Source organism: Canis lupus, chromosome 3, assembly GCF_048164855.1.
Source record: "Canis lupus baileyi chromosome 3, mCanLup2.hap1, whole genome shotgun sequence".
NCBI classification, from domain to species: Eukaryota; Metazoa; Chordata; class Mammalia; order Carnivora; family Canidae; genus Canis; species Canis lupus.
This window is the reverse complement of record NC_132840.1, coordinates 28,443,530-28,468,283: the sequence shown is the minus strand read 5'-3', so window position 1 is coordinate 28,468,283 and position 24,754 is coordinate 28,443,530. Positions and strand designations below refer to the sequence as shown.

At 40.8% G+C, this 24,754-nt stretch overlaps 1 protein-coding gene across 2 annotated transcripts in view; it reads right to left on the bottom strand.

Annotated features, from left to right (window-relative positions):
• DNAJC11 (DnaJ heat shock protein family (Hsp40) member C11) overlaps positions 1 to 24,754 on the bottom strand; it is a 75,693-nt gene that overhangs the window by 42,217 nt on the left and 8,722 nt on the right. Inside the window, exons 2-4 of one of the 2 annotated variants that reach the window (XM_072819855.1) lie at positions 10,966 to 11,108; positions 7,818 to 7,947; positions 5,655 to 5,728 (exon numbers count right to left, since the gene is read on the bottom strand). In XM_072819855.1, coding sequence (XP_072675956.1) covers positions 5,655 to 5,728; positions 7,818 to 7,905 — 162 coding nt within the window. In that variant the 5' untranslated portion in view covers positions 7,906 to 7,947; positions 10,966 to 11,108. The remainder of the gene's footprint in view (positions 1 to 5,654; positions 5,729 to 7,817; positions 7,948 to 10,965; positions 11,109 to 24,754) is intronic. The other variant, XM_072819854.1, reaches the window with a different exon arrangement.

Sequence of the window (24,754 nt, the reverse complement as noted above, 5' to 3'; positions counted from 1 at the left end):
CAGTGGGAGAAATACAGAGGAGCCTTGAGAGGCTGCTCACAGAACAGCTAAAAAGGGAGGTGATGTGAGAAGAAGCAATCCTGGAAATCACAAGTTTAAAAAATTGTTTAAAAAAATACACGCTCACAGCAAAAAATCAAAATAGTACAGAAGGATATAAAGGATACAGTACAATTTGCCTATAGCACCCTCTCTTCTCTGCCGTCCTTCTCAGGGCTAGCATCTAGTTTTTATGTATCTTCCTAGACACCCTCTGTGCACACGTGTGCATGTACATTCTAACAGAAATGGGGTCATACTCCAGGTTTTGTGCACCTTGATTTTATTATTCAGCAATATAGAAAAATTAATATAAAAATTGGCTTATTCAAAAAAGCACTGAGAAATTTTTCACTACTGCTTTTAGGATGTAAAGAGAAAAAATAAAGAACACATTTTTGGCTCTAATATCCCTTATAATCAATGATTACTAAAAAGTGGCAGTGGTTCTTTTAAAGGAAGTTTTCTTTCTTTTTTTTTTTTTTTAAGATTTTTATTTATTCCAAAAAAAAAAAAAAAAAAAAAAAAAGGTTTTTATTTATTCCCAAGAGACACACAGAGAGAGGCAGAGATACAGGCAGAGGGAGAAGCAGGCCCCCTGTGGGACTCGATCCCAGGACTCTGGGATCACACCCTGAGCCAAAGGCAGATGCTCAACCACTGAGCCACTCAGGTGTCCCTAAAGCAAGTTTTATAATGAAGACACAAAAATTACCCAAAAACAAATCAAAATCCTCAATGGCACATCAGTAATTGCTTTGTGGCCTCACAGCAACATCCTCCATTGTACTGAACTGATATGGAGGCTCGCCCTATTTCTCTGAAGTTGAGGACATGGGTTTCCACCCTATGTCCTGACCTTGGACAGAGCAGGAGGAAGGCTTGATGCTTCAACTTTCATTACCTTCCCTTGTCTCCCATCAGCCTCTCCCTCCAGTACAGAGAACAAAAACAAAAGAGCTTCAGGGAAATATAAGTAATTACTCCATTTAACCATGAACATATAGAAAGATCAGGAAAAAAGGATTTAAAATATTTTAGAAATTGTGACCTCTGAACCCTAACTTGGTAAGCCTGTGACTATGCACCCGCCAGTGGTGACCTAAGTGATGCATTACCAAGGCCAAGCAGGGTCTGGATGGGAAGCACCTGCTCCAAAGGGTCACAGAGTAATCCAGCTCTTCTACCTGGATGAAAAGGTTTCACACTGAATATTCTGTCCAGCAGGACACTGGTGTTGAGAATGCAAATTATGCACAAGTCTGACTAGCCAAACTTTAACCAATGACACAGACTCCACGAGTTCCTGAGATTTTTAAAATACACAGATTTGTAAGATTCCAGGAATTAAAAGGCTGGAAAGTGTCAGGTTCTGCAGAGGCCAAAGCAGAACAAGATTTGTTTTCAGAAATTCTATAGCTGCCTGACCTTTGCAGACTGAATTAATAGCTACACATTCCTTTCTCTCTGCCACACTGTGATGAGCTGAAGATGCAAATACTCCAAAGGTGTGAGGTCATTCCATTTCTAGCCGATTTTACATAGGTTTGGCAAACAGCTGGTACATAATCAGAGCTAACTGTGAAGTCAGGATGGTTGGCACCTCCAGAGCAGGGAAGAGCTGGGCAGGGCAGGGCAGAGTCCTGCTTCCCTGACATCCTCTGTTCTTTCTGCCCTTCGCATACACTGTGCCATGGTAGAGAAGGGTAGGAGACTGAGCCAGCTACAAGTCACACAGCACCTGGAACCCTGTGCTAGCTGGTAAATACCAGACATGCTCCATAACAGAGAGGATCACATGCAGCCCATGATCCTACACACCTACATTTGCCTTAACTGTCCATTTACAAACTAGGCCCATCCCTGTGCTAACCAGGAAGAGTGATTTACCCAGTGGACGAGGGGGCAGGGGTCCCTAAAAGCAAGGCCGTGTGGTAGAAGGACAGAAGGCAGGCTCACCCACACTGCCTCTAATCTCCTGGTGGCATCAGGTGTGTGTGGGGGTTACTTCACTTCTCTAAGCTTCAGATCCCAGCTATGGATGAGGGGTTAAATTACAGGTTTCCCGAGATACTGTCTGGTCTGAAAATTCTGATTCTAGCTACTTGACTTTGGTTTTATTTATTTATTTTTATTTTTTAAAGATTTTTAGTTATTTATTCATGAGAGAGAGCAAGAGGCAGAGATACAGGCAGAAAGAGAAGCAGGTTCCATGCAGGGAGCCTGATGCAGGACTCGACCCCGGGACTCCAGGATCACACCCCGGGCCAAAGGCAGGCACTCAACTACTGAGCCACCCAGGTGCTCCTTGACTTTGGTTTTAGAACAATTTTAGAAAATTACTTAGAACTTTGGAAAAATTACAGACAGTACCGGAAGCTCTTGTACACCTTTCACTCTGCTTTCCCCACTGTTAACAAGGGACAGTTGCCAAATTCAACACCAACCCTAGAGCACTCCAAGGAACTGAACCCAGACTTTCTGGATTTCACTAGATTTTCCACTAACATCCCTTGTATGTTCTGGGATCTGGTCTAGGCTCTCGGCTTGCATTTCGTCATCTAGTCTCCTTAGTCTGTGAGAGCTTCTAAGTCTTTGTTTTCATGATGTTGACCAGATTGTAGCTCCTACTAATGCAGGTTACTTTCCTAGACACCGTAAGATTGATGTCAGAGACAGAGCAGAGTGAGACACAGATCACCTATGGGGCTGCAGACAGAATCTAGATCATGGACGGTTGGGGCCGCAGGACGTGATCTAACACCTGCCGGTGCTACTGAGTTGTGCACTGTACTACACTGGCTGCTGTTACCAGCTTCAACACCATCAAGCACTCCCAGCTCAAAGTTGAGGCTTGCCATTCTGAAGTCAATTTCATTTTCACCTGAGTATCCCCACAAACACCACTAATTAGCCTGGGTAACTAAAATGACTGGTTTCACAAGTGGTGAATGCTTGCACCTCTGCATCTCCTTCCTTTGGAATCCTGCCAGAGAACGACAAAGTCTCTTAAAAGTTAAAAGAAAATAAAAGTGGGGGGCACTCAGGTAGCTCAGTCAGTTAAGTGTCTGCTCCTGATTTTGGCTCAGGTCATGATCTCAGGGTTGTGGGATCGAGCCCCCTGTGGGGCTCTGCACCAAGTGTGGAGTCTGCTGGGGATTCTGTCTCTACCTCTGTCCCTACCCACCCTCCTTATTCTTGCTCTCTCTTTAAAAAAAAAAAAAAAAAAAAAAAGAGACTGAAAACTTACTAATGGCTGAAAGCAGGGCCGGTATCTTTTGCAGCCTGCAAGCTCACATTTCCTCCCCAGTGCTAACCAACAGAAGGGGGTGACCCCCACCCCTGAGACAGGGAGAGGCCAATACGCCTGTGGAGGGCCCTGACGAAGGTGTCTCCGGAGCTATGGTTCTGACGGTGCGTTTCCTTTTTCAGCCACTGCCCGTGTGTTCAGACTAAGAGATAGATGGCAAGTGGAGATCATCAGCAATCAGCAAAGTTTAAGAGTCAAAGAATATTAGCAGCAGCATGATGTGAACTCAGCTTCTCCCTGGGGAGGAAGCTCTGCCTGAAGCAGTGACGATGCCAGCCCCAAAAATGCTCCAGTTCAGTGAGACTCCTTTACCGCCCATAACAATGGGCTTAATTGCCCACCGTATGCTAGGCACCAATACATTTCTTAGTAAATATGTGGGGAGGTATTTTCATGTGCTCTTCCTTGAAAGCATTTTTATCTTCAGTGAAGGCTTAGTATCTCTCTCTCTCTCTCTCTCTCTCACACACACACACACATACACACAAACACAAGCTAATTCTGATCGATGAGAACTTGATTTCCTTATAAAGTAGCTTACAAAAATATATGAATATAAAAGCTTATCCATTCACCATCTGTGACAGTCTACATACTTTTATAATCATTACTGTGTGTGCGGTTTTGCTTTGTTTCTAATGGGGAGATAATCTGGTTTGGCGAGAGGAAGCCACTCAGCATTTTGCCAGGAAAATGTTACCCTGCTGGCTCCATTAGCTGGGCTAATGCTGCTGGGAATTAACAACCTAGACTCTGAAGGAGGGACATGTAAGAGAGGCTCCAGCCTTTCAGTGGCCCTGACTGCACCCATGAAAAACTGTAGCCAACCTACGTCTTCAAAAAACAATGGAGTCTGAACAGGGTGTACAAAGGTTGAGGAGAAAGTCAATAAATAAAATGGGATTCTATTTTCCTTTTAGGATGGAGAAATGCTAAGCTATTAGACCCAAGGCTCTGCTACAATGAACTAATGTGATGTGAAGCACTGCTGTTTCCATCAAGCCAAAGGCTAGAAATCAAATGCCTACTGGAGCCAGGTGGGACATGCGGATGAAGGGCAGGTCAGCTGTAAGAAGACAGGAAGTGGTGAGCACTGGGGAAGGCCACGGCACAGCCCTACCCACGGGGAAGAGGCTCCTGAAATATGGTGGACTGCCATATTCACAGGGCAATGCAGGTATGTTGCTCCCAGATTTTCTAATTTTTTCAAGAGAAGAAAGACCACTGGATATTTATGCAAAACTTCCCATTTTTAAATGTTAGCAGCTACAGTTTATCATGTGGGCACCCAAAACATGGCCACAGGTAGAATATGGCCCATAAGCCACCGATATTAAGCAACAGTGGAAAGGCAACTAGAACCTGTCTCGCTTCTCTTGTACTCCTCATCTGAAAGCCTGTAGGAGGCTTTAATACTAGTTAGAGGAGACAGACTTACTGGCCTGAGATTAAATACCAAAAGAACTTCAAGGGTAATTTAATTTATACAGTGACAAGAAAGAAGTCAGCAATGCCCAACTTAACACTAACAGCCTCCCACAATTTCTTGGGCATCAGAACCAAGTTTCCTTAATGAAATTAAATCATAACACCTACATGTTCTTATAGCAACTTAAGAGTTTTATCACTAATTTTCATATTCATTTTCCCACTTGATCCTCATGTCTTCCTACTGCAGACAGTAACATGGACATGCTTAAGGCTCTGAGAGAGGCAGCAGCGTGAGGGAAAAGAGAATCTTGTGAATTTTAGTGATTGTTTTCATGCAGCAGGGCTGCCAGGGAAACTTATTTCATTATGGGCACTTTCATGCTGTAGTTCTCAACTATTCCAGGCTTCCATTTTGTTCCCACACACAACACATGACCAACACAAACACATCTCAGATCCGGTTACATGTAAGCTGGGGCGAGAGGGGCACAAAACTGTGCCGGATGGCAGGAAATGCATGTGGAGACAGAGCTGGGCCCTGAAGAAATGGTCTTCCATCAGCTCCCTAACCAGCCTGTGCCCTCTCTTGGGTTAGAAATGACTGGCATCATCTATGCCCTTTGCTTTTTACAGGACAGGTTAGGACACTGAGGATCAGCTGGATCACTGCATGCCCAAGCACACAGAGGTACACGGAGGCACAACCTAGCCTAGAACTCAGTCTCTGAGACCAGAATACAAAGTGAAGAAGGTACTTCAGCATTTCCCAGTATTTCCCAGTGATCTGGGTTGTAGGACTGGAGGGGGGGGGGGGGCTGTTGTTTTGTAGATGTGTGAGGAATCTTCTGGGACACTGACACGCGGTTTTTCTTACCTCCCATCCTTCCATTTCCAGTCCTCTCTTCCCATATATATCATAGATGGCCCTGGTCTGGGGGTCGCTAAGCACTGCAAATTAAAAATCACACATGTTTACAAAGCACACAATTCTCCTTCCAGACCTGGCAACATCATCAAGTATGTCCACCTCTTCTTCTTCCCTGTCCAGCCACAATTTCACCAAGAGGCTCTCTTCATCCCCTGTGCATTTTTCCTCCTAGCTGCCTCTCAGATCTGATCTAGGATGTGCTTAAAGATGGACATAAAGGAAAAATAGTGGATTTTTCATGTCCAAACTACTCTTAATTGTGAGATGCACCTTATAGGAAGCTGTACCCTAGGATCAGTAAAGAACAGTTATTTTTAACAGAATTAAGTTTCTGCCACAGCCTAAAATGGACCCAGGCTGAAAGAGTTAATTCCAGTTTCTAAAGCTTATTCAGACAGGCTCTGATTGTAAAAAAAAAGATGATTTACTGCTTACTCTATTATAGCGTTTCACTACCTTCTAAGACTGAGTGTTTTTTTTTTTTTTTTTCCTTTCCCACTTTTCTTCTTTTTTGTACACCATTTGAAAACACAAACACCTGTCACTATGGTGGTGGCCACATCACTTAGGTAAGTACATCAGAAAAAGATTTCTCAGCAAGGGGCAGAGTTACTGAGAGGGCATCCAAACTGAACATAAGTGTCAGGAAAGCCAATGGTCCTTGCTCTTCTCCTCTGCCAGCTTCTCTTCCAGACCTTTGAATCTTTTCTCCCTTGAGACTTCCCATATATTTTTAGGCCTAATTTAAAAAACGATGTAAATGACTCCATCCATATTCAAATCTAATGGGGAAGAAAGAAATGCTGACCACTGGAAAACGTGGGATGCAGACTTCTCGTGCTAATCTGTAGGATTTCATAGGGAATTATTTATTCACAGTTTTACTTTGGTCTCCCCGTTAGGATGAACACTGGGGCCAGGTCTGCTGCCGCAGCACTTCCACAAGCTCTGCTAGGGTTTTCTGTTAACTCTTCCCTGAATTTCCAAAACCACACAAACTGGCTACATGGGCAATTTAGACAGCAGTAAAATCAATGCAGCCATGCAGGCAATAGAGTACGAGAGAAGGATCAAGTTTCTGGTCAGGACCGCCGCAGATGTGGTCTGAATGGAGTTAAGTCCGTTGAAGACCCACTGCTGACCTCAGACATGTGCCACACGCCATAGCCCAAGTTTTACTCCTCAGTAAAATCTAATTATTTGGTAAAACCATAAAGTGAAATATAGCATATGCTTTTGTGTCTGCAATCAGAAGTCTTTCTGATTTCTGATTTCTGTAAAGAAACACTTTTCTAATTTTTGGTCTAACTAAGGACCAAATCACCAAATGGCTCTGGAATAAACAACTTATTTTACTTAGTGTGTATCCTAAGAATGGATTAATATTTTTTTAATTTTTGTTTTTAAAACTGGCAACATATGCATAACACAGAATCAATTTCAGCCAATGATTCAGTGGCATAAGGACATTCACATTGCTTTGTGTCCACCACCACTACATTGCTAGAGCTTTCCCACCATCTCCAACGGCAACTCTGGACCTATCAGTGATTTGAACACTTTATGCACAACTCCATCACAAAATTCTCTTTCTGAAGCACCTAACATGTAGTAAGCACAAAAACCTGAATTACTTGATTCTATTTCCTGTTGGCCTTCCTAACATAATTTTCCTCCCTTTGTTAGAACCTTTCTTTAACTGAATGCTCCAGAGCCAATAAAATCAGCGTCATATGAAAAAAAAAAACATTCCTGTACATCTTCTCATAAAAAAGAGAACAAAGAAGGCTTGTCTGTAGCGATCAGCCTTTTACCTCTAAGAGTTCCCTTTAGAAGAAAACCAGCGAGCGATTTAGAGCCCGAGTGCTCCCTGCAGCCCAGACCCTGTGTGCTGCTCTACCTGCACTCTCATTTCCCACTTACTGGACACATTGATTTCTAAAGCAAAATACTACTCTTTCAAAGGCCCCTGTCAGTAAAAAAGCACTAACCTAACCTCCTCTCTTATACACCTCTAAGGACTCTCTTTCTGTCCTCTACAAATCAAGTCTCTTAAAAATCGAACCGCTGCTTCCAGGGCGTCTGCATGAAGCCAAGCCCTCCACTGACCTTCATAAGCCTGGTGGACAAGGTTAAACAGTCGTTCTGCTTGTGATTTGAGCTCTGGGTCTCGGTGCTTGTCGGGATGGTAGAGCATACACAGCCTCCGGTAGGCAGCTTTCAGCTCTTCAGAAGAGGCCTACAGAAAGAAAAATCCAATTAGAGAACAATCGATGCTCCTTAAATATTATCATTATCAGAATCAGCCTTGAAATGGGAGCCTGTCAGCCACTTTCCAACATGTCTGTTCTCTGCACACAGGACATAATGAAGTTATGCTTTATTGCTTCAATGAGGCTTCTTTTTTTCAGTTAATAAAGTGATCAGTTATGGACGTCAATATCAACTGTGTTTTGCTGGGAAATGCTATCAGATGCATCTCTATACGGTTTCAATGTGCTCTGAGCTGAAACTAAAAACGTCAGAGACCGCTTACTTTTTAACTTAAGTTATTTGAGATAAATCATGCCAAGGTACTCTTAACAGAAAATTGGTGTAGACAGGAAAAAAGCTGTAGACCACTATACAGGAAATGGCATGCATTTTATTTGGTTTTCTGATAAAGGAAATTCAGAATATTTACCCTCAAAAATCAAAGACAAATTGTAAAACTAACACACGCCTCTGGTTCAACCTCTAATTCTAAAAGGTAGCACAGAAAGCAGGCAAAAATGCTTTGCTATCCTATAACAGGAACAAATGTCCTTCCTCCCAAACCCAGAATACCCCTCTCCAATGCATACAGCCCCCAGTCCTCACACATCCTCAGTCTGAGGGAGAACATGGACTATGTGAAGAACAGATGACACGAAGTAAGTAGAATGGACTCTGCATGTGTTTTAGCCACACAGAAGGGACGGCAGGGGAGGCTTGGGTGGAGGGGTGGTGGTGAGGACAAAACCCACATTCTACTTTGCCTGCCACACAGCTGAGTAGTTCTCAGAAACAGACCTCTCAAGGGCCCTAGGAACACTGAGCCACCTATCTGCTAGCTCCTTTGGCCTGTTTTTGGTAAGTATTATGTCTGATTTTGTATCAGCCTCAGGGACTATTCTGATCTATAAGAGATGATGCTCAATAGGCAGCTCTATACAGATGATGGTCAGGTAAAGAACATTTTATTTTGGGAGACAACTCCCTCACATTTGAGGGAGTCCATTTTTGGGTTGCCAACATGCCAAGGGGGCCTGAAAAACCAGCCATCTGGCCACCCACCAGGTCCCGGGTGACAATGCTAGGACCAACGGTGCCCTAGGAGCAGGTCTCAGAACATGCATCTGTAGGGAGAAGCTTATAGGGTCTAATCAAGTGATCAAGGGTACAAGGGAAAACGTTAGAACCTATTTTTCAATAATTTCCACAACCTTTTGGTATCTTCCAATTCCAGGACTCTTGGGTTTTTTCCACTAAGGGAAAAAAACCAAAACTTTATTATATTCTAGTAGTAATTTTTGGCACAAAATGTAAACACTTTATATGAGACTAAGTTATTCAGATGCTAGAAAACCAGCAATGTTGTACAAGTCTACAAAAAGTTTTTAAAAAATTTTTAAAAAGATTTTTGTTTTTTTTTGCTTTTGTTTTTGTTTTAAGGATTTTATTTATTCATTCATGAGAGACAGAGAGAGAGAGAGAGAAAGAGGCAGAGATACAGGCAGAGGGAGAAGCAGGCTCCACGCAGGAAGCCCACTGCAGGACCTGATCCCGGGGCTCCAGGATCATGCCCTGGGCCAAAAGCAGGCGCTAAACCACTGAGCCACCCAGGGATCCCCACGGATTTTCGTTTTTTTTGAGAGAGAGAGAGTGTGAAAGAGCACATGAAAGCATGCGGGGGCCGGGGGGGGGGGAAGAGGGACAAGAAAACTCCCTGCTTGAGCGGGGAGCAGCTTGGGACTCCATCCCAGGACCCCAAGATGATGACCTGAGCCAAAGGCAGACACTTCACCAACTGAACCCCTCCAGGCACTCCTACCAGAGGTTTTAAACAAGGAAAGAACTCCAAAAGAAGATAGCACCATGACTAGTAAGATGTGTGTTGCATGTGCCTGGTGCCCGTTGGTGCCCTCAGGACAGTGTCTTCACCTCTAAGCAAGCCCATGGCTTCTTCGTCTGGGGAGGAGGTGGCCGGCTGGCTGACTTCTCTGAGCCTTTCCAGCTCTGACTTCACATGATCTGTTATCCAGAAAAGAAAGAGCTATCCTTGAGCCCCTCAGCCTGTGCTTTAAACCAGACATGGACCTTTACTGCTTATTTGGACAGAGGTTCATCTGCATGTAGTTTTATTTTTATTTATTTATTTATGATAGTCACACAGAGAGAGAGAGAGAGAGAGAGGCAGAGACACAGGCAGAGGGAGAAGCAGGCTCCATGCACCGGGAGCCCGACGTGGGACTCGATCCCGGGTCTCCAGGATCGCGCCCTGGGCCAAAGGCAGGCGCCAAACCGCCGCGCCACCCAGGGATCCCTGCATGTGGTTTTAAATCAGCAGCTCCTTGGAAAGGGTCAAAGACCCTGCTGACTGAGCCTCCCTTGGCCTCCAAGAATCAGGCAGGTGCTGCCTCATGCTAGCACCACTGTTTTTCTTCCATCTTCTCTTTGGTGCAACCTCTGAGAATTACAATGAACAACTTGTAGTTGGCTGCCTTCTCTTTCTCTCCATCTGCTCATCTACAAAATTTCCACTGTGGTGACACATCGACCTCCAAGTTTACTGGTAAAAAACACAGGCTTGGGGCAAACGAGCTTCCGACCTTTAATTTGCTCATTGGCAAAAGGAGATGACAACTCTCAGGGACGGGGAGACAATGAAACGAGAGGTGACCATACAGGGCTTCACAGTGTACCCAACACACAGCACAAGCTTGTAAGTGTGGTTCTTGTAAAACCTCTTCCTTGTTTTCTCAACTTGAAATTGTGGACAGTACCTCTCTCCTCAAAGTCACTGTTGGAAGTAAAAGAAGAAAGACCTGTACAGTGCTCAAGCATGCTGTGCACACAGTAGGGAGCTGGTCACTCTGGCTACCCTGTCACAGTGAAGCTTGATCCTCTGAGGTGGCCTGCATGCAGAAATCGGAACAGTCCAGAGAGAAGGCATCACTGTGGCATGGGGTGGCAGAAGTGCTCATTTGTGAAGCGGTCCTGGTTTGTGAAAACTTACTGAACTGCAAGCTTGTGATGAGTGCCGTCTTCTAGATGTACATTCTATTTCAATAGAGAACACAAGACTCCATAGAAGAGATGTGTCTCAACATTCTGATGTCTGCAGGTTTTTCTTCTTTCTCCTACAACTGGCTTCTTTCCCTGCCAAGATCAATCATGCAATACATTTCTTGCCACACCTGGCCAGTACGCCAGCTGTACCAAACCCCATTGTTTTAAGCAAATACGTAATAGTTAACTAAATAAAGTAGATCTTCTCCAAGTAGGTTTACCTATGTAATGATGTAAAAAAGGGCTTGTACCTTCCTAGACAGCAATTATAAATTATTTTCTTTCTGCAAATTTTAATTGTTCTTTCCAGCATCTCATAAAAGTTACAAGTGCACGATTAGACAGATCTGGCTGACTTCTAGCTTAGGCTGCTGTTTCCTGGTTGTTAAAACTAGATGACAAGGGGGCGGAATATCTAATCTGCAAGGCCTTCTGTAATCATATTAATAAATGGCTTAATGTGCTATTGATTAAGTAATAGAAATGAGAGGTTTCATTTTTAATAAATATTACATTCAATAGAAGATTAGATTGGGCCTTTCATCATAACTGAATAGCTAAGGTCACTGGGTCGATATTTCATAAATGATAAACTCTTAATCATAAAAACACTGATATCATTTCAAAATCTGTGATATCATTAAAAATGAAACCTTTAGTTGCAGACTCATTTCTAAAATCCTACATAAAATTAAGAGGTATATTGTGCTTTTAAGTCTGAAAAGTTTCGTCATCTCAATCATCTGATTCTATTTTTAATGTAAAGTAAATCTATTATAAATTAACCTCAGAGATCATAAAACTCACAGTAAAAAGGTCCTCTGTGACCTGACTGTAGAGTTTAGTGGTCTGTTAAAATGGTTGGATTCAATGCTATACAACACAAAAATGAAATTCCTGCAGTAGGGCACAAAAATAAAAGGCTTCCAGATTAGAAAGGAAAAACTAAAACTCCGTATTTGCAGACATCATTTACATGGGAAATAACCTATAAAAAAGCTACTAAGTGATGTTAGCAAGGTCATGGGGCTATGGGGTCAATAAGCAAATATCAATTATTCCTATAACCTAAAAACTGAAATTTAAAAAGACAATACCATTTAGAGCACCATCAACAAACATGAATTGCTTAGGGATGGATGTAATGAACATGTGGAGGACATGTCTGAGGACAACCCCAATACACTGCTAACAGAGATTACAGACTAGAAACAATGGAGGAATAAAACCACCTTCATATATCAGAAGGGTCAATACTATTAAGATGCTACATTTCCCCAAAGCTATAGATTCAATGCAACCCAAAATCCTAGCAGGCCTTTTTCTGTAGAAAGAAGACAAGCTAATTCTAAAATTCATGTGGAAAAACAAGAACATGGAGAAAAATAAATTTTATTATTTTTTTATTTTCCTAGTTATTTTTTTAAATTTTTTTTAAATTTTTATTTATTTATGATAGTCACAGAGAGAAAGAGAGAGAGAGAGAGAGAGGCAGAGACACAGGTAGAGGGAGAAGCAGGCTCCATGCACCGGGAGCCCGACATGGGATTCGATCCTGGGTCTCCAGGATTGCGCCCTGGGCCAAAGGCAGGCGCCAAACCACTGCGCCACCCAGGGATCCCCCCTAGTTATTTTATTCGCCAAAATAGTTGAAAAATAACTGGTGGACTCACATTACTGAATTTTAAGATTACATGGCTACGGGAATCAAGACAGTGTGGTACTGGTGAAAGAACAGATGTAAATGTCAATCCACAGAGGTAAGTCCACAAATCAACCCCCTATATATAGCCATGTGATTTTTGACAAAGATGTCAAGATGGTTCAATGGGGCACAGATAGTCTTTTTAATACATGATGCTGAAAGAAGGGAACATCCACATACAGTAAAGTGAACCTTGGCCCTTACCTTGTGTCACAGGTAGGGGACACATGAAGACCTTCAGAGAAACAAAAACAGATAAACAAAAGGTGAGGGAGTTCATTACCACTACACCCGTCCTGCAGAAAATACTCCAGGGAGTTCTGCAGGTTGAAATGAAAGGACAATAGACAGTAACTCAAAGCCATGTGAAGAATTAAACACATGGGCAATTATGAAAGCTAGTGTTACCGTAAAAACGGGCCCTGACGCCACATTTTGCTTTCTTAATAATTTAAGTGACTAAAACATTAAAAAAATTATTAGACTAAAGGCTGATCCTTTGTAACTTTGGCTTGTAACTTTGTATTTTTTTTACATAAGAATCTAAAGCATTATAAAAAACAATTACTAGATGGGGCATCTGGGTGGCACAGTTGGATGGGTGTCCAACTCTTGGCTTCAGCTCAGGTCATGATTTCAGGATCCTGAGATCGAGCCCCGGGTTGGGCTCCACACTCAGTGGGGAGTCTGCTTGGGATTCTCCCTCTCCCTCTGCCCTTTCCAATCGTGTGCATGCTCACTCTTCCTCTCTCTAAAATAAATAAATCTCAAAAAACAAAACAACAACAACAACAACAAAAAAACCCCCACAAACCTAAAAAACCCAAACCCACAACCAAACTAGGTTATTTTTCGGACACCCAACATATAAAGATGTAATTCTGTAACAACAATAACTGAAAGACCTGAGACAGAGCAGTACAAAAATGAGCTTTTGTACACTCTAGAAGTTAAGCTGGTATAAATTCAAAGTAGAATGGTAGGGTGTTAAATGTAACCACAAAGAAAACAGTGACAGAATACACATGAGAAGAAAAGAGAAGGGAGTTAAAATGTTTCACTATAAAAAAAATTGGCTAAACACAAAAGACCACTATTTGGTAATTAAAGGACAAAAAAGAGGGCACAGAAAGGAAATGGCAAAACGGCAGAAATACGACCCTACTTATCAATAGTTACTTTATTATTATTTTTAAATATTTTATTTATTCATTCATGAGAGACGCAGAGAGAGAGAGAGAGAGAGAGAGGCAGAAACATAGGCAGAGGGAGGAGAAGCAGGCTCCATGCAAGGAGCCTGATACGGGACTCGATCCTGGGAATTCGGGACCATGCTCTGAGCCAAAGGCAGATGCCCAACTGCTGAGCCATGCAGGTGTCCCTCAATAGTTACTTTAAATGTTAGTGGATTAAAGTCACCAATAAAAAAAAAAAAAAAAAAAAAAAGTCACCAATAAAGAGACAGAGTCTAGCAGGATGAATTAAAAAAAAAAAATCATGACCCAGCTGTTTGCTACCTACAGAAAGACTTGCTTTAGAATCAAAGACAAGGGATCCCTGGGTGGCGCAGTGGTTTAGCGCCTGCCTTTGGCCCAGGGCGCGATCCTGGAGACCCGGGATCGAATCCCACGTCGGGCTCCCAGTGCTGGAGCCTGCTTCTCCTTCTGCCTGTGTCTCTGCATCTCTCTCTCTCTTTGTGTGACTATCATAAATAAATAAAAATTAAAAAAAAAATCAAAGACAAAAAAGAAAAGTGAAAGGATGGAAAGATATTTCTTGCAACCAGTAACCAAAAGATAGGGGTGGCTCTACTAACATCAGACAAAATAGACAAATCAAAAAGGGTTACGAGAAACAAGGAAGGACAATATATATTAATACAAAGCTCAATATAGCAAGGACATATAGCAATTATAACTATTTATTACCAGTTAAAATATATGAAAAATTGACAGAATTTAAAGGAGAAATAGGGTAAAATTTCAATATTTTGGTCCAATAACATAGAGAATAACCAGACAGAAGGAAGGATCCAGGGGACCTGGACAACACAGTAAGCCAATGAGACATGTACAGAATATTCTAACAGACATGTACAGAATATTCTACTCATGACAACAGAACATGTATCGGGATGTGTGCACATCAGGACCAAGGCAAAGTTGTCTACTTTTACCACTTCTATTCAACATAGTATTGGAAGCCCTAGCCAGAGCAATTTGATAAGAAATAAATGGCATCTAAATTGGAAAGGAAGAAGTAAAATAATCTGTTTCCAGATTGTATGATCTTATATGAAGAAAATAAACAATTCCACCCACCCACAAAATAACCTGTTAGAATTAACGGATTTTAAACATGGCAGGATACGAAGTCAACACACACAAACTAGTTTCTATACACTAAAAATCATCAATCTGTAAAGGAAATTAAGAAAAACACTTCCACTTATAATAGTAAAAGAATCTTGTAATTCATCTAACCAACGAGATAAAAGACTTTTTATGAGAACTATGAAACACTGCTGAAAGAATTAAAGAAGACATAAAAAAACCCCAACATTCCACATCAATGTATTGGGAGACTTAATATTATTAAAATGTTACTACTACTCAAAGCAACTAAAAGATTCAGTACAATCCCTATCAAAATCCCAATGACAGTTTTTGCAGAAATAGAAAAATCCACCCTAGAATTTGCATGGAATCTCAAGGGATCCCAAAGAGCCAAAATAATGTGAAAAAAAAAAAAAAAACAAAGTTGGAGGATTTATATTTCCTTATGTCAAAGCTTACTACAGAGCTACAGTAATCAAAGTAGTGTGGTACTAGAATAACAACATGTGGACCAACAGAATAAGACAGAGGGTCCAGAAATACACATATATGGGCAAATAATTTTTGGTAAGGTGCCAAGACTACTCAATAGGGAAAGGACAGTTTTTTTTTTTTTTTTTTTTCCAACAAATGGTGCTGGGAAAACTGGATGTTCTTATGTAAAAGACTGAAGTAGGACCCTTACTTAATGTCATATATAAAAGTTAATGTAATTGATTTTTGTGCGTTGACTTCATATCCTACAACTTTGCTAAAATTATTAATTTTGTTCACTAAAAATGGATGAAAGACCTAACCATAAGAGCTAAAAGTGTAAATAAAACTCTTACAAGAAAACATAGGGCAAAAATTTCATTACGTTGGATTTGGCAATGACTTCTTGGATATAACATCAAAGGCACAAGCTATAGAAGAAATATAGAAAAGCTGAACTCAAAACTGAGAACTTTTGTAAATCAAGGGATACTATCAAGAAAGTGAAAAAATTATCTGTAGAATGGGAGAAAATATTTGCAAATCATATATCTAATAAGAGATTAATATTCAGAATATATAAAGAACCCCTAAAACTCAACAAAAACAACCAACCTAATTAAAAATTGATAAAGGACTTGACTAGACATTTCCCCAAAGAAGATACAAGAATGGCCAATAAGCATATAAAAGGATACTCACTATCACTAATCATTAGGGAAATGCAAATCAAAGCCACAATACCATTTCACACCCATTAGAATGCTATTATGAAACAAACAGATAATAACAAGTGTTGATAAGGATGTGAAGAAACTAAAACCCATGTGCACTGTTGGTGGGAATGTAAAACAGTATAAAGCTTTTGTGGAAAACTGGTAGTTCCTCAAAAAAGTAAAAACAGATTTACCATATGATTCAGCAATTCCACTTTTGGGCATATACCCAAAAGGATCGGAAGCAGGGTCTCAAACAGGTATGTGTAAACCCATGTTCACAGCAATATCATTCACAGTATCTGAAACATGGGAGCAAGTGTCCATCAACAGATGAATGCTTATCAGTAGAATGTGGTACAAACATATGACGAGATACTCAGTCTTGGAAAGGCAGGAAATTCTGACACATACTATAACATGGATGAACCTTAAAAATATCATACCAAGTGAAATAAGCCAGTCACAAAATGATAAATACTATGTGATTGTACTTAGATGAGGTACCTAGAGTAGTAAAAAATCAGAGACAGAAAATAGAATAATGCTTGCCAGGGAGTTGGAGAGGGGAAATAGACAATTATTATATAATGGGCAGCGTTTCAGTTTTGCAAGATGGAAAGACTTCAGGAGATATATGGTGATGGCTGCACAACAATATGTATGTACTTAATGCCACAGAACTGTATACTTAAAAATCAGGTAAGATGGTAAACTTTATGTTACTTTTTTTTTTTAAATTTATTTATTCATGATAGTCACACGGAGAGAGAGAGAGAGGCAGAGACACAGGCAGAGAGAGAAGCAGGCTCCATGCCGGGAGCCCGATGTGGGATTCGATCCCGGGTCTCCAGGATCGTGCCCTGGGCCAAAGGCAGGCGCCAAACCGCTGCGCCACCCAGGGATCCCATGTTACATGTTTTTAACAATTTAAACAATTGAAAAAATATACCTCAAAATGAAAGCTAAAACCATAAAACTTCTAAAAGAAAACATGTAATTTTTGTAACCCCGAGTTAAAGATTTCCTATACAGAAGAATAGAAAAATATTTGTAAAACCTGTATCTGATAGACTTGTATCTAGAATGTATGAAGAGCTCTAACTGAAGAAGAAAACTCAATAAAATACTGAGTAAAAATTTTAAACAGAAATTTCAACCATAGGTGATACAGGAATACCTAATAAGTACATGAAAATACACTCAGTATTGTTAGTCATTATGGAAGTGCATTAAAAACACAAATAAATACACAACCTTTAGAATGTCTAAAATGACAGAATGAGAATACCAAGTGTGGGTGAGGATGTGAAACAAAATAAACATCATTTTCAAAAATATGAACCAAAGCTTTGTCGTTGGCATAGAGATAAAAATGGCAGCAATTCTTCTGGTCAAAATAGGTTTAAAAAAAATGAATTAATGGCTATGTTTTTCCTAGTTGAATTACCTTAAAAAACCTTTACTTTATTAGAAAAGTACACATACATTTTAAAAAGATGTTATTTACTGTAGACAGAGTGTGAGAGAGCATGAGTGAGGGGGAGGGGCAGAGGGAGAAACAGACTCCCCACTGAGCCGGAGTCCAACATGGGACTTAATCCTAGGACCCTGGGACCCTCCTTTCTACATAATTTTCAAAACTTTGGTTCAAATCAATATACAAGGTCTTTTTAAAAACTTAATTTTTGGGACTCCTGGGTGGCTCAGCAGTTGGGCACCTGCCTTCGGCTCAGGTTGTGATTCCTGAATCCAGGATCAGTCCTGCATCGGGCTCCCTGCAGAGAGCCTGCTTCTCCCTGTACCTGTGTTTCTATCTCTCTCATGAATAGATAAATAAATCTTAAAAAAAAACCCACTTAACTTTTATTATGACTATGTAAATATAGCTCAAAGCTAAATGAAGCAGTATATTGTGATTATATTTCTTTCCTAAATTATTTTTAATTTTTCCTGGAGTTAACAATTGCCTCACTTTTTCCATTTGCTTTAGTTTTTTTATGGATCTATCATAGATTTTTTTTTAAAGATTTTATTTATAAATTCTTGAGAGACAGAGAGAGAAGCAAGCTTTCCACAGGGAGCCTGATGTGGGACTCATTCCTCAGGACCCCGGGATCACGACCTGAGCCAAAGGTAGATGCTCAACCACTGAGCCACCCAGGTGCCCCTCTATCGCAGATTCTTCTTCAACTCCTCAAAATAAATGATTCATAGTAGAAACTTCTAATATTCTTTTCAATACAAAAATATAAAGTAGTTCACCAATTCCATGTTTTTTTTCTTCCTAAGAGGTTTTCCTCCTAGAGATCATTGAATTGTGTCAGATGTTAGGCCTGCTAAACAAACTTCATCCTAGGATTTTCTGTCACCATCCTCCAGGGTATCTTTCCTAGGTCAGTCTCTTCCTTTTGATATCCTATGCCTTTTCTCTTTCTTGGTTTTCTTTATTTCAACAGCTCAACCTCCAGTAGTTTCCTTTACAAAGGCTAGCTAGGAGGAAAAATTTTTTAGACTTCACATATCTCAAAATGTTTTCTTTTTTAAAAGTAACCTCTACACACATTGTGGGGCTCAAACTAACAACCTTGAGATCAAGACTCACATACTCTACCGACTGGGCCAGCCAGGTGACCCTCAAAATATCCTTGTACTCTGCCTTTATACTTGACAAATAGTTGGCTGAGGATATAATCCTAGTTTAGAAATATTTTTTCCTCAGAATTTTTACTGTAGTGGTATGGTTTCTTTGTCTTCTAGCTTATGTACTACTGCCAAGATAGTTAATGTCATTAACTTCCAATCCTTTGTGACCTGTTTGAAAATTTTAGGATGCTCTTGTTAACCTAGATTCCCGTAGTATGGGTCTTTTCTCCCCCACTCACTGTGCTAGTTATTTGGCCCTTTCCATCTAGAGTCTTTTTTTTTTTTTTTTTTTTAAGATTTTAAGAGAGCGAGGACCCGAGTGAGCATAAGCGTGAGTGTGGGGGTGGGGGTGAGAGAGGGAGAGGGAGAAGCAGACTCCCCACAGAACAGGTAGCCCGACGCAGGGCTAGATCCCAGGACCCTGAGATCCTGACCTGAGGCAGATGCTTCACCAACTGAGCCACTCAGGCTCCCCTAGAGTCTTGCATCTTCTGAGAATTGTTTTTTCATGTTAATTGTTTAATAATGTCTTCCCCTTCATTTTACTTTAATGTCTAAGAGTTTGTCTTCTAATTTTTAAATTTTACTTTCGTGGAGTTTTCCTCATCTTTCTTTTCCAGCCCCTCTATAGAATTTTTATTCCTATATTTTTTTAATTTCCAAGAGCTCCTTCTTTTGTATATATGTATTCTTAAAGATTTATTTATTTATTTACTTTTTATTTAGAGAGAGCATGAAAGCAAGCAGGGGGAGGGCTGGGGAGAGAGAATTCTGAAGTGTATTCCCTAGGTGAGCATGGAGCCTGATGTAGGACTCCATCTCAGGACACAGATCATGGCTTGAGCCAAAATAGTTGGTTGTCTAACCAACTGAACTTACATAAGGTGATACTTTTATTTTTTATTTTTTAAAGATTTTATTTATTTATTCAGAGACACAGAGAGAGAGAGAGGCAGAGACACGGGCAGAGGGAGAAGCGGGCTCCATGCAGGGAGCCTGACGCGGGACTCGATCCAGGGTCTCCAGGATCACGCCCCTGGCTGCAGGCGGCGCTAAACTGCTGTGCCACTGGGGCTGCCCAAGGTGATACTTTTTTTTTTTTTTTTTTTTTTTTTTTTTTTTAAAGATTTTATTTATTTATTCATGATAGTCACAGAGAGAGAGAGAGAGGCAGAGACATAGGCAGAGGGAGAAGCAGGCTCCATGCACCGGGAGCCCGATGTGGGATTCGATCCCGGGTCTCCTGGATCGTGCCCTGGGCCAAAGGCAGGCGCCAAACCGCTGCGCCACCCAGGGATCCCCCAAGGTGATACTTTTAAAAGAAATATATATGGGGCACCTGGGTGGCTCAGTGGTTGAGCATCTGCCTTTGGCTCATGGCGTGATCCCCAGGTTTTGGGATAGTGTCCTGCATTGGGCTCCCTGTGGGGAGTCTGTTTCTCCCTCTTCCTATGTCTCTGCCTCAATCTGTGTCTCTCATGAATAAATAAATTAAATCTCAAAAAAAAAAATAAAAAATAAAAAATGAAATATATACAGGGGCACCTGGGTGGTTCAGTCAATTAAGTGGTTAATTCTTGATTTTGGCTCAGGTCAAGATCTCAGGGTCATGAGATCAAGCCCCACATTGGAGTCTGTGCCCAGTTGGGAGCCCCTCCCCTTGCTTGTGCTCGCTTGCTCTCTCTCAATAAAAAATATCCTAAAAAAGAAAAAATATCACCTTGTTCTTACTTCCTACGTGTATTATCTTATCTCTTTGAAGACAATCTAGTTTTCAAATTCCCTGCACTCTCCACTTCATCTCTCTTCACTGTCTGCATGATCTTAGAATTTCACAGTGGAGCATTCCTTCATATATTTGATGTTCTTTGGTATCAATTTATACTTAACAGTAAGATACTAAGCTATTTGGAAGCTCTGTGTGAACAGACCTTGTCATCTGATGAGATTCTTTGTGAAATACCTGTAAGAGGACCAGGAAGTTTCACTTGGCAGTATTTTCTCTTTGATAGGTCAGTTTCTTCAGGGAAGAGCACCAAGAACAAGGAAAAAGCTGTAAGTCTCACCATGAAGGATATAATCACTCATATATTCCCTGCTTTTGTAAGGGTGCCACTCTCATCTCATAAGGGTGTTGTCTATGGGTAGGCTCTGAAGCCTTCCTGGTTCAATTTCTCCAGGGAATAAACATTTGGTCTCCTGGTTGGGTGGGTTAGCATTTCGCCAGTGCTGAGTGCTACCATTAGAAAGAAACAATCTTTGTCAACATGGTAGACAAAAATGGGTACTCTGTTTTAAATTGGTTTGTTTACTCTTGAGGGTGAACACTTCTCCATGTATTTATTTGCATTTTAGAATTTTTTAAAATGAAATAATCCATTTGTTTCCTTTTTTTTTTTTTTAAGATTTTATTTATGAGAGAGAGAGAGAGAGAAAGAGAGAGAGAGAAAGAGAGAGAAACCAGGCTTCCCACAAGGAGCCTGATGTGGGACTCGACCCCAGATCCCAGGATCTTGCCCTGAGCCAAAGGCAGATGCTCAACCCCTCAGCCACCCAGGTTGTCCCCATTTGTTTCCTTTGCATAGTTTTCCTATTAGTGTATTCATCTCTCTCTTTTTAATTTTTTTTAAAGATTTTATTTATTCATGAGAGAGAGAGAGAGAGAGAGAGGAGCAGAGACAAAGGCAGAGGGAAAAGCAGGTTCCATGCAGGGAACCCGACGTGGGACTTGATCCCAGGTCTCTAGGATCACGCCCTGGGTGGAAGGCGGCGCTAAACCGCTGAGCCACCCGTGCTGCCCTCTTTTTTAATTTTTAAGAGTTCTTTATATATATATCGGAAATATCTTTTATCTAATAAATATACTGCATATACCTTTTGAGTTTTAAAAATTGTATTTATTTTTTTGTTTTTTTTCCCCCTCCGAGCAAACACAGAAATTTCCCATTTTTACAAAATCAAGCCTATAAATTGTCCCTTTTCTTAAAAAAAAAACCAAAAAAAAAAAAAAACCCACAAGATTTTATTTGACAGAGAGAGAGTACAAGTAGGCAGAGTGGCAGGCAGAGGGAGAGGGAGAAGCAGACTCCCTCTGAGCAGAGGGCCTGATGTGGGGCTTGATCCCAGGACCCTAGATCATGACCTGAGCCCAAGGCAGACACGTGCCAACCGAGTCTCAGGTGCCCCAAACTGTCCCTTTTCTGATCTCTGCTGTGGTATCATGTACCCCAAATTGTCCCTTTTCTGATCTCTGCTGTGGTATCATGCTTGGAAAATCATCTGACTCCAGTGTTATCATATTTACTTCATTTAAATAACAAAGCCATTGAAGAAGCTACTACATTTCACTCGAGATTCTAGTGAAGACCATGTCTGGAATCAATGTGACACTCAAAAAGCATACTGCCACTCTGCTTTTATTTCCAATCTTCATTTAACAAAGTAAGCTAAAACATGTGAGGAACACCCATGTCTGAACTGCGATTGTACTAGTCAGGATTGGCAAGGTCAGTTGTTCTCAAGCTGTGGTGTGGGGCCCCTGTGAAGTCTGAACCTTTTTAGGAGGTCCACAGGTCAAAACGATTTTTAATAAAACTAATAAAACTGAGCTATTTGCCTTTTTGTCATTCTGTAATGCATACAGTGGGATTTTCTTAAGGTTACAGGATACCTGATGACATTACTGCTTTGGACTAATGGACTACGTGCTTGTGTATTATGTTTGCTAGTAATTTCTAAGGTGGTAGTTTTATAGCATAAATACGAGAGATTTCAGAGATTAATTCAATTGGTTTTCAGTTCTTTCACTGTGTATTTGCATTTGTTATAGTTGTTGTGATATCTGTGTATCTGTAACTTTATTATTCAATACAGATTTATTTTGAAATCCTCCAGTCTTCCTTATGCCTTACTGAAAATACAAGTATACCCTGCTCTGTGTTTTGTTTTACATTTTGTTAATTACTGAGTTTTAATTTTTAATCAAAGTCAATAGCTACAACCCATGTAAACAAAAGCTCAATAATTTGAAAATGTAAAGGGGCCTTGACATCAAAGTTTCACAAAGGTTTATTTCTCCTTTTACATGGCCATATTAGGACATGGTGGTATGCAGCTGCCAATGTCCTCAGGTCCCAAGTTTGAAAGAGCAGCCACCCTCTGAACCACTGCCAGTGGCCAAGGCAGAGGGAAGGGCAGGAGACAGACCCCCTCTGGCTCACACTAGCATTTAAATGCTTCAACCTGAGCAGGATACATATCACTTCCACTTATATCACTGGCTAGCACTAGTCATAGGGCCTCACTCAACCACTGGGGGATCAGGAAGTACAGTCCTACCATGGGCCAGACAAAGAACCGACTGCATCTGGTATACAGCACTTAAAACTAATGTAATGATGATATTTAATTCAGTACTTTGAAGACCTAATAGAGCATGCAAGCAGCAATGCGCATCTCATACTTACATCCATTTTAGGAATAGGAAAGCCACTAGGTCTTTTGTTGCTGAAGCAACTTTCCAGCTCAAACTTCCAAGCTGTATCTATGCTGCTGTATTTCAGGCAGTCTTTACAAACTATGTTCTATTGGATTTTGGGAAGTCTGCCTAATTACCACAATTGAAGATTCATTACTGTCCATATGTTCCATGACAATCTGATTGAAATAAACTGCATCAGCTAATAAAACCTGTAATTTTTTATGATACTTGGTGCTCATACTATCTAAAGGAAAAAGCAGATTTCAGAGCTAATTAACACCAGACAGCATGGGTGCTTTGTGCTGAGTAAGAGCTGGTTCGTGAAGAGGAGGGGTGTTACAGATTACTTGGTGTCACTGAGGAGACCAAGGCATGTACTCATCAGGCACTAAACTGCACTTGGAAAAATTTCCTGCTTCATTTTGAAAAGGTTCCCACTACACAGTCTGAAGCTTCACACAATAAAACCACTCTCACACACAGCCCTGCCATTTTCTGATGCCATTTACCCTGTTCCACACAGTCTTCTACAATTTTCATTTACATGTGGGACATCTCTGAAGGGTCTGGAAATAAAGCTGGGGTTGATCTGCAAACAGCAAGACTCTAACAGTGTACGCAGATTTACCCTCAAACTAGAGCATGGTGCAGACTGTACTGACTCGTTCTGGCTGACCCATTGTTGTAAGGAGCATCTCAAGTAGAACAAGATTTCAAGTGAGACTAACCTATGTAGTCTTGTCCTAAAAATCCAGTTCTGACAAAAGAAAACTACAAAAAAATCTAATCTATTTGAAATTTACTTACTTTTACCATTATCATTACTGATGCTAGTACAAAAGGTGATAAACAACCTTTTCCCACTGCAATAGGGAAGCAGAAGACGAACAGAATATCTCCCAGAGGAACAAGCCCTCTGTTCCTCTTCCAGTATGGTACCCAGTCTCTGCATGCCTTGGCTTACTTGGGGAGCAAGCATAAAGGCATGTGTTGGATTTGCTCTCTTCCTCTTCCATCTGACTTTGAACAATTTTCTAAGTGAAAATTTAGATTTACCAAACTGATAATTGATACACTCCTTCCAATAAATTCCTCTAAAATGATCTGTTGCTAAAACTGCAATGTGATCTTCAACACAGGTATTCTCCAACATGAAAAGTGCCTGGACAAGGTGGGTATGATGTTAGCAAATACTTAAATCTTCCAGTCAGTACATTTACTGAATGCCAGCCCTGTTTGAAGTACTGCAGGAGCTACAACGGGAATATAATATTAAGGAGATTACAAACTAGGTATGCGTATGTGTGTTTCCCTTAAAAACCCCACATATGCTGATTTAACTAAACAATATAAGACAGAAATGCTAATATTAATGGTAG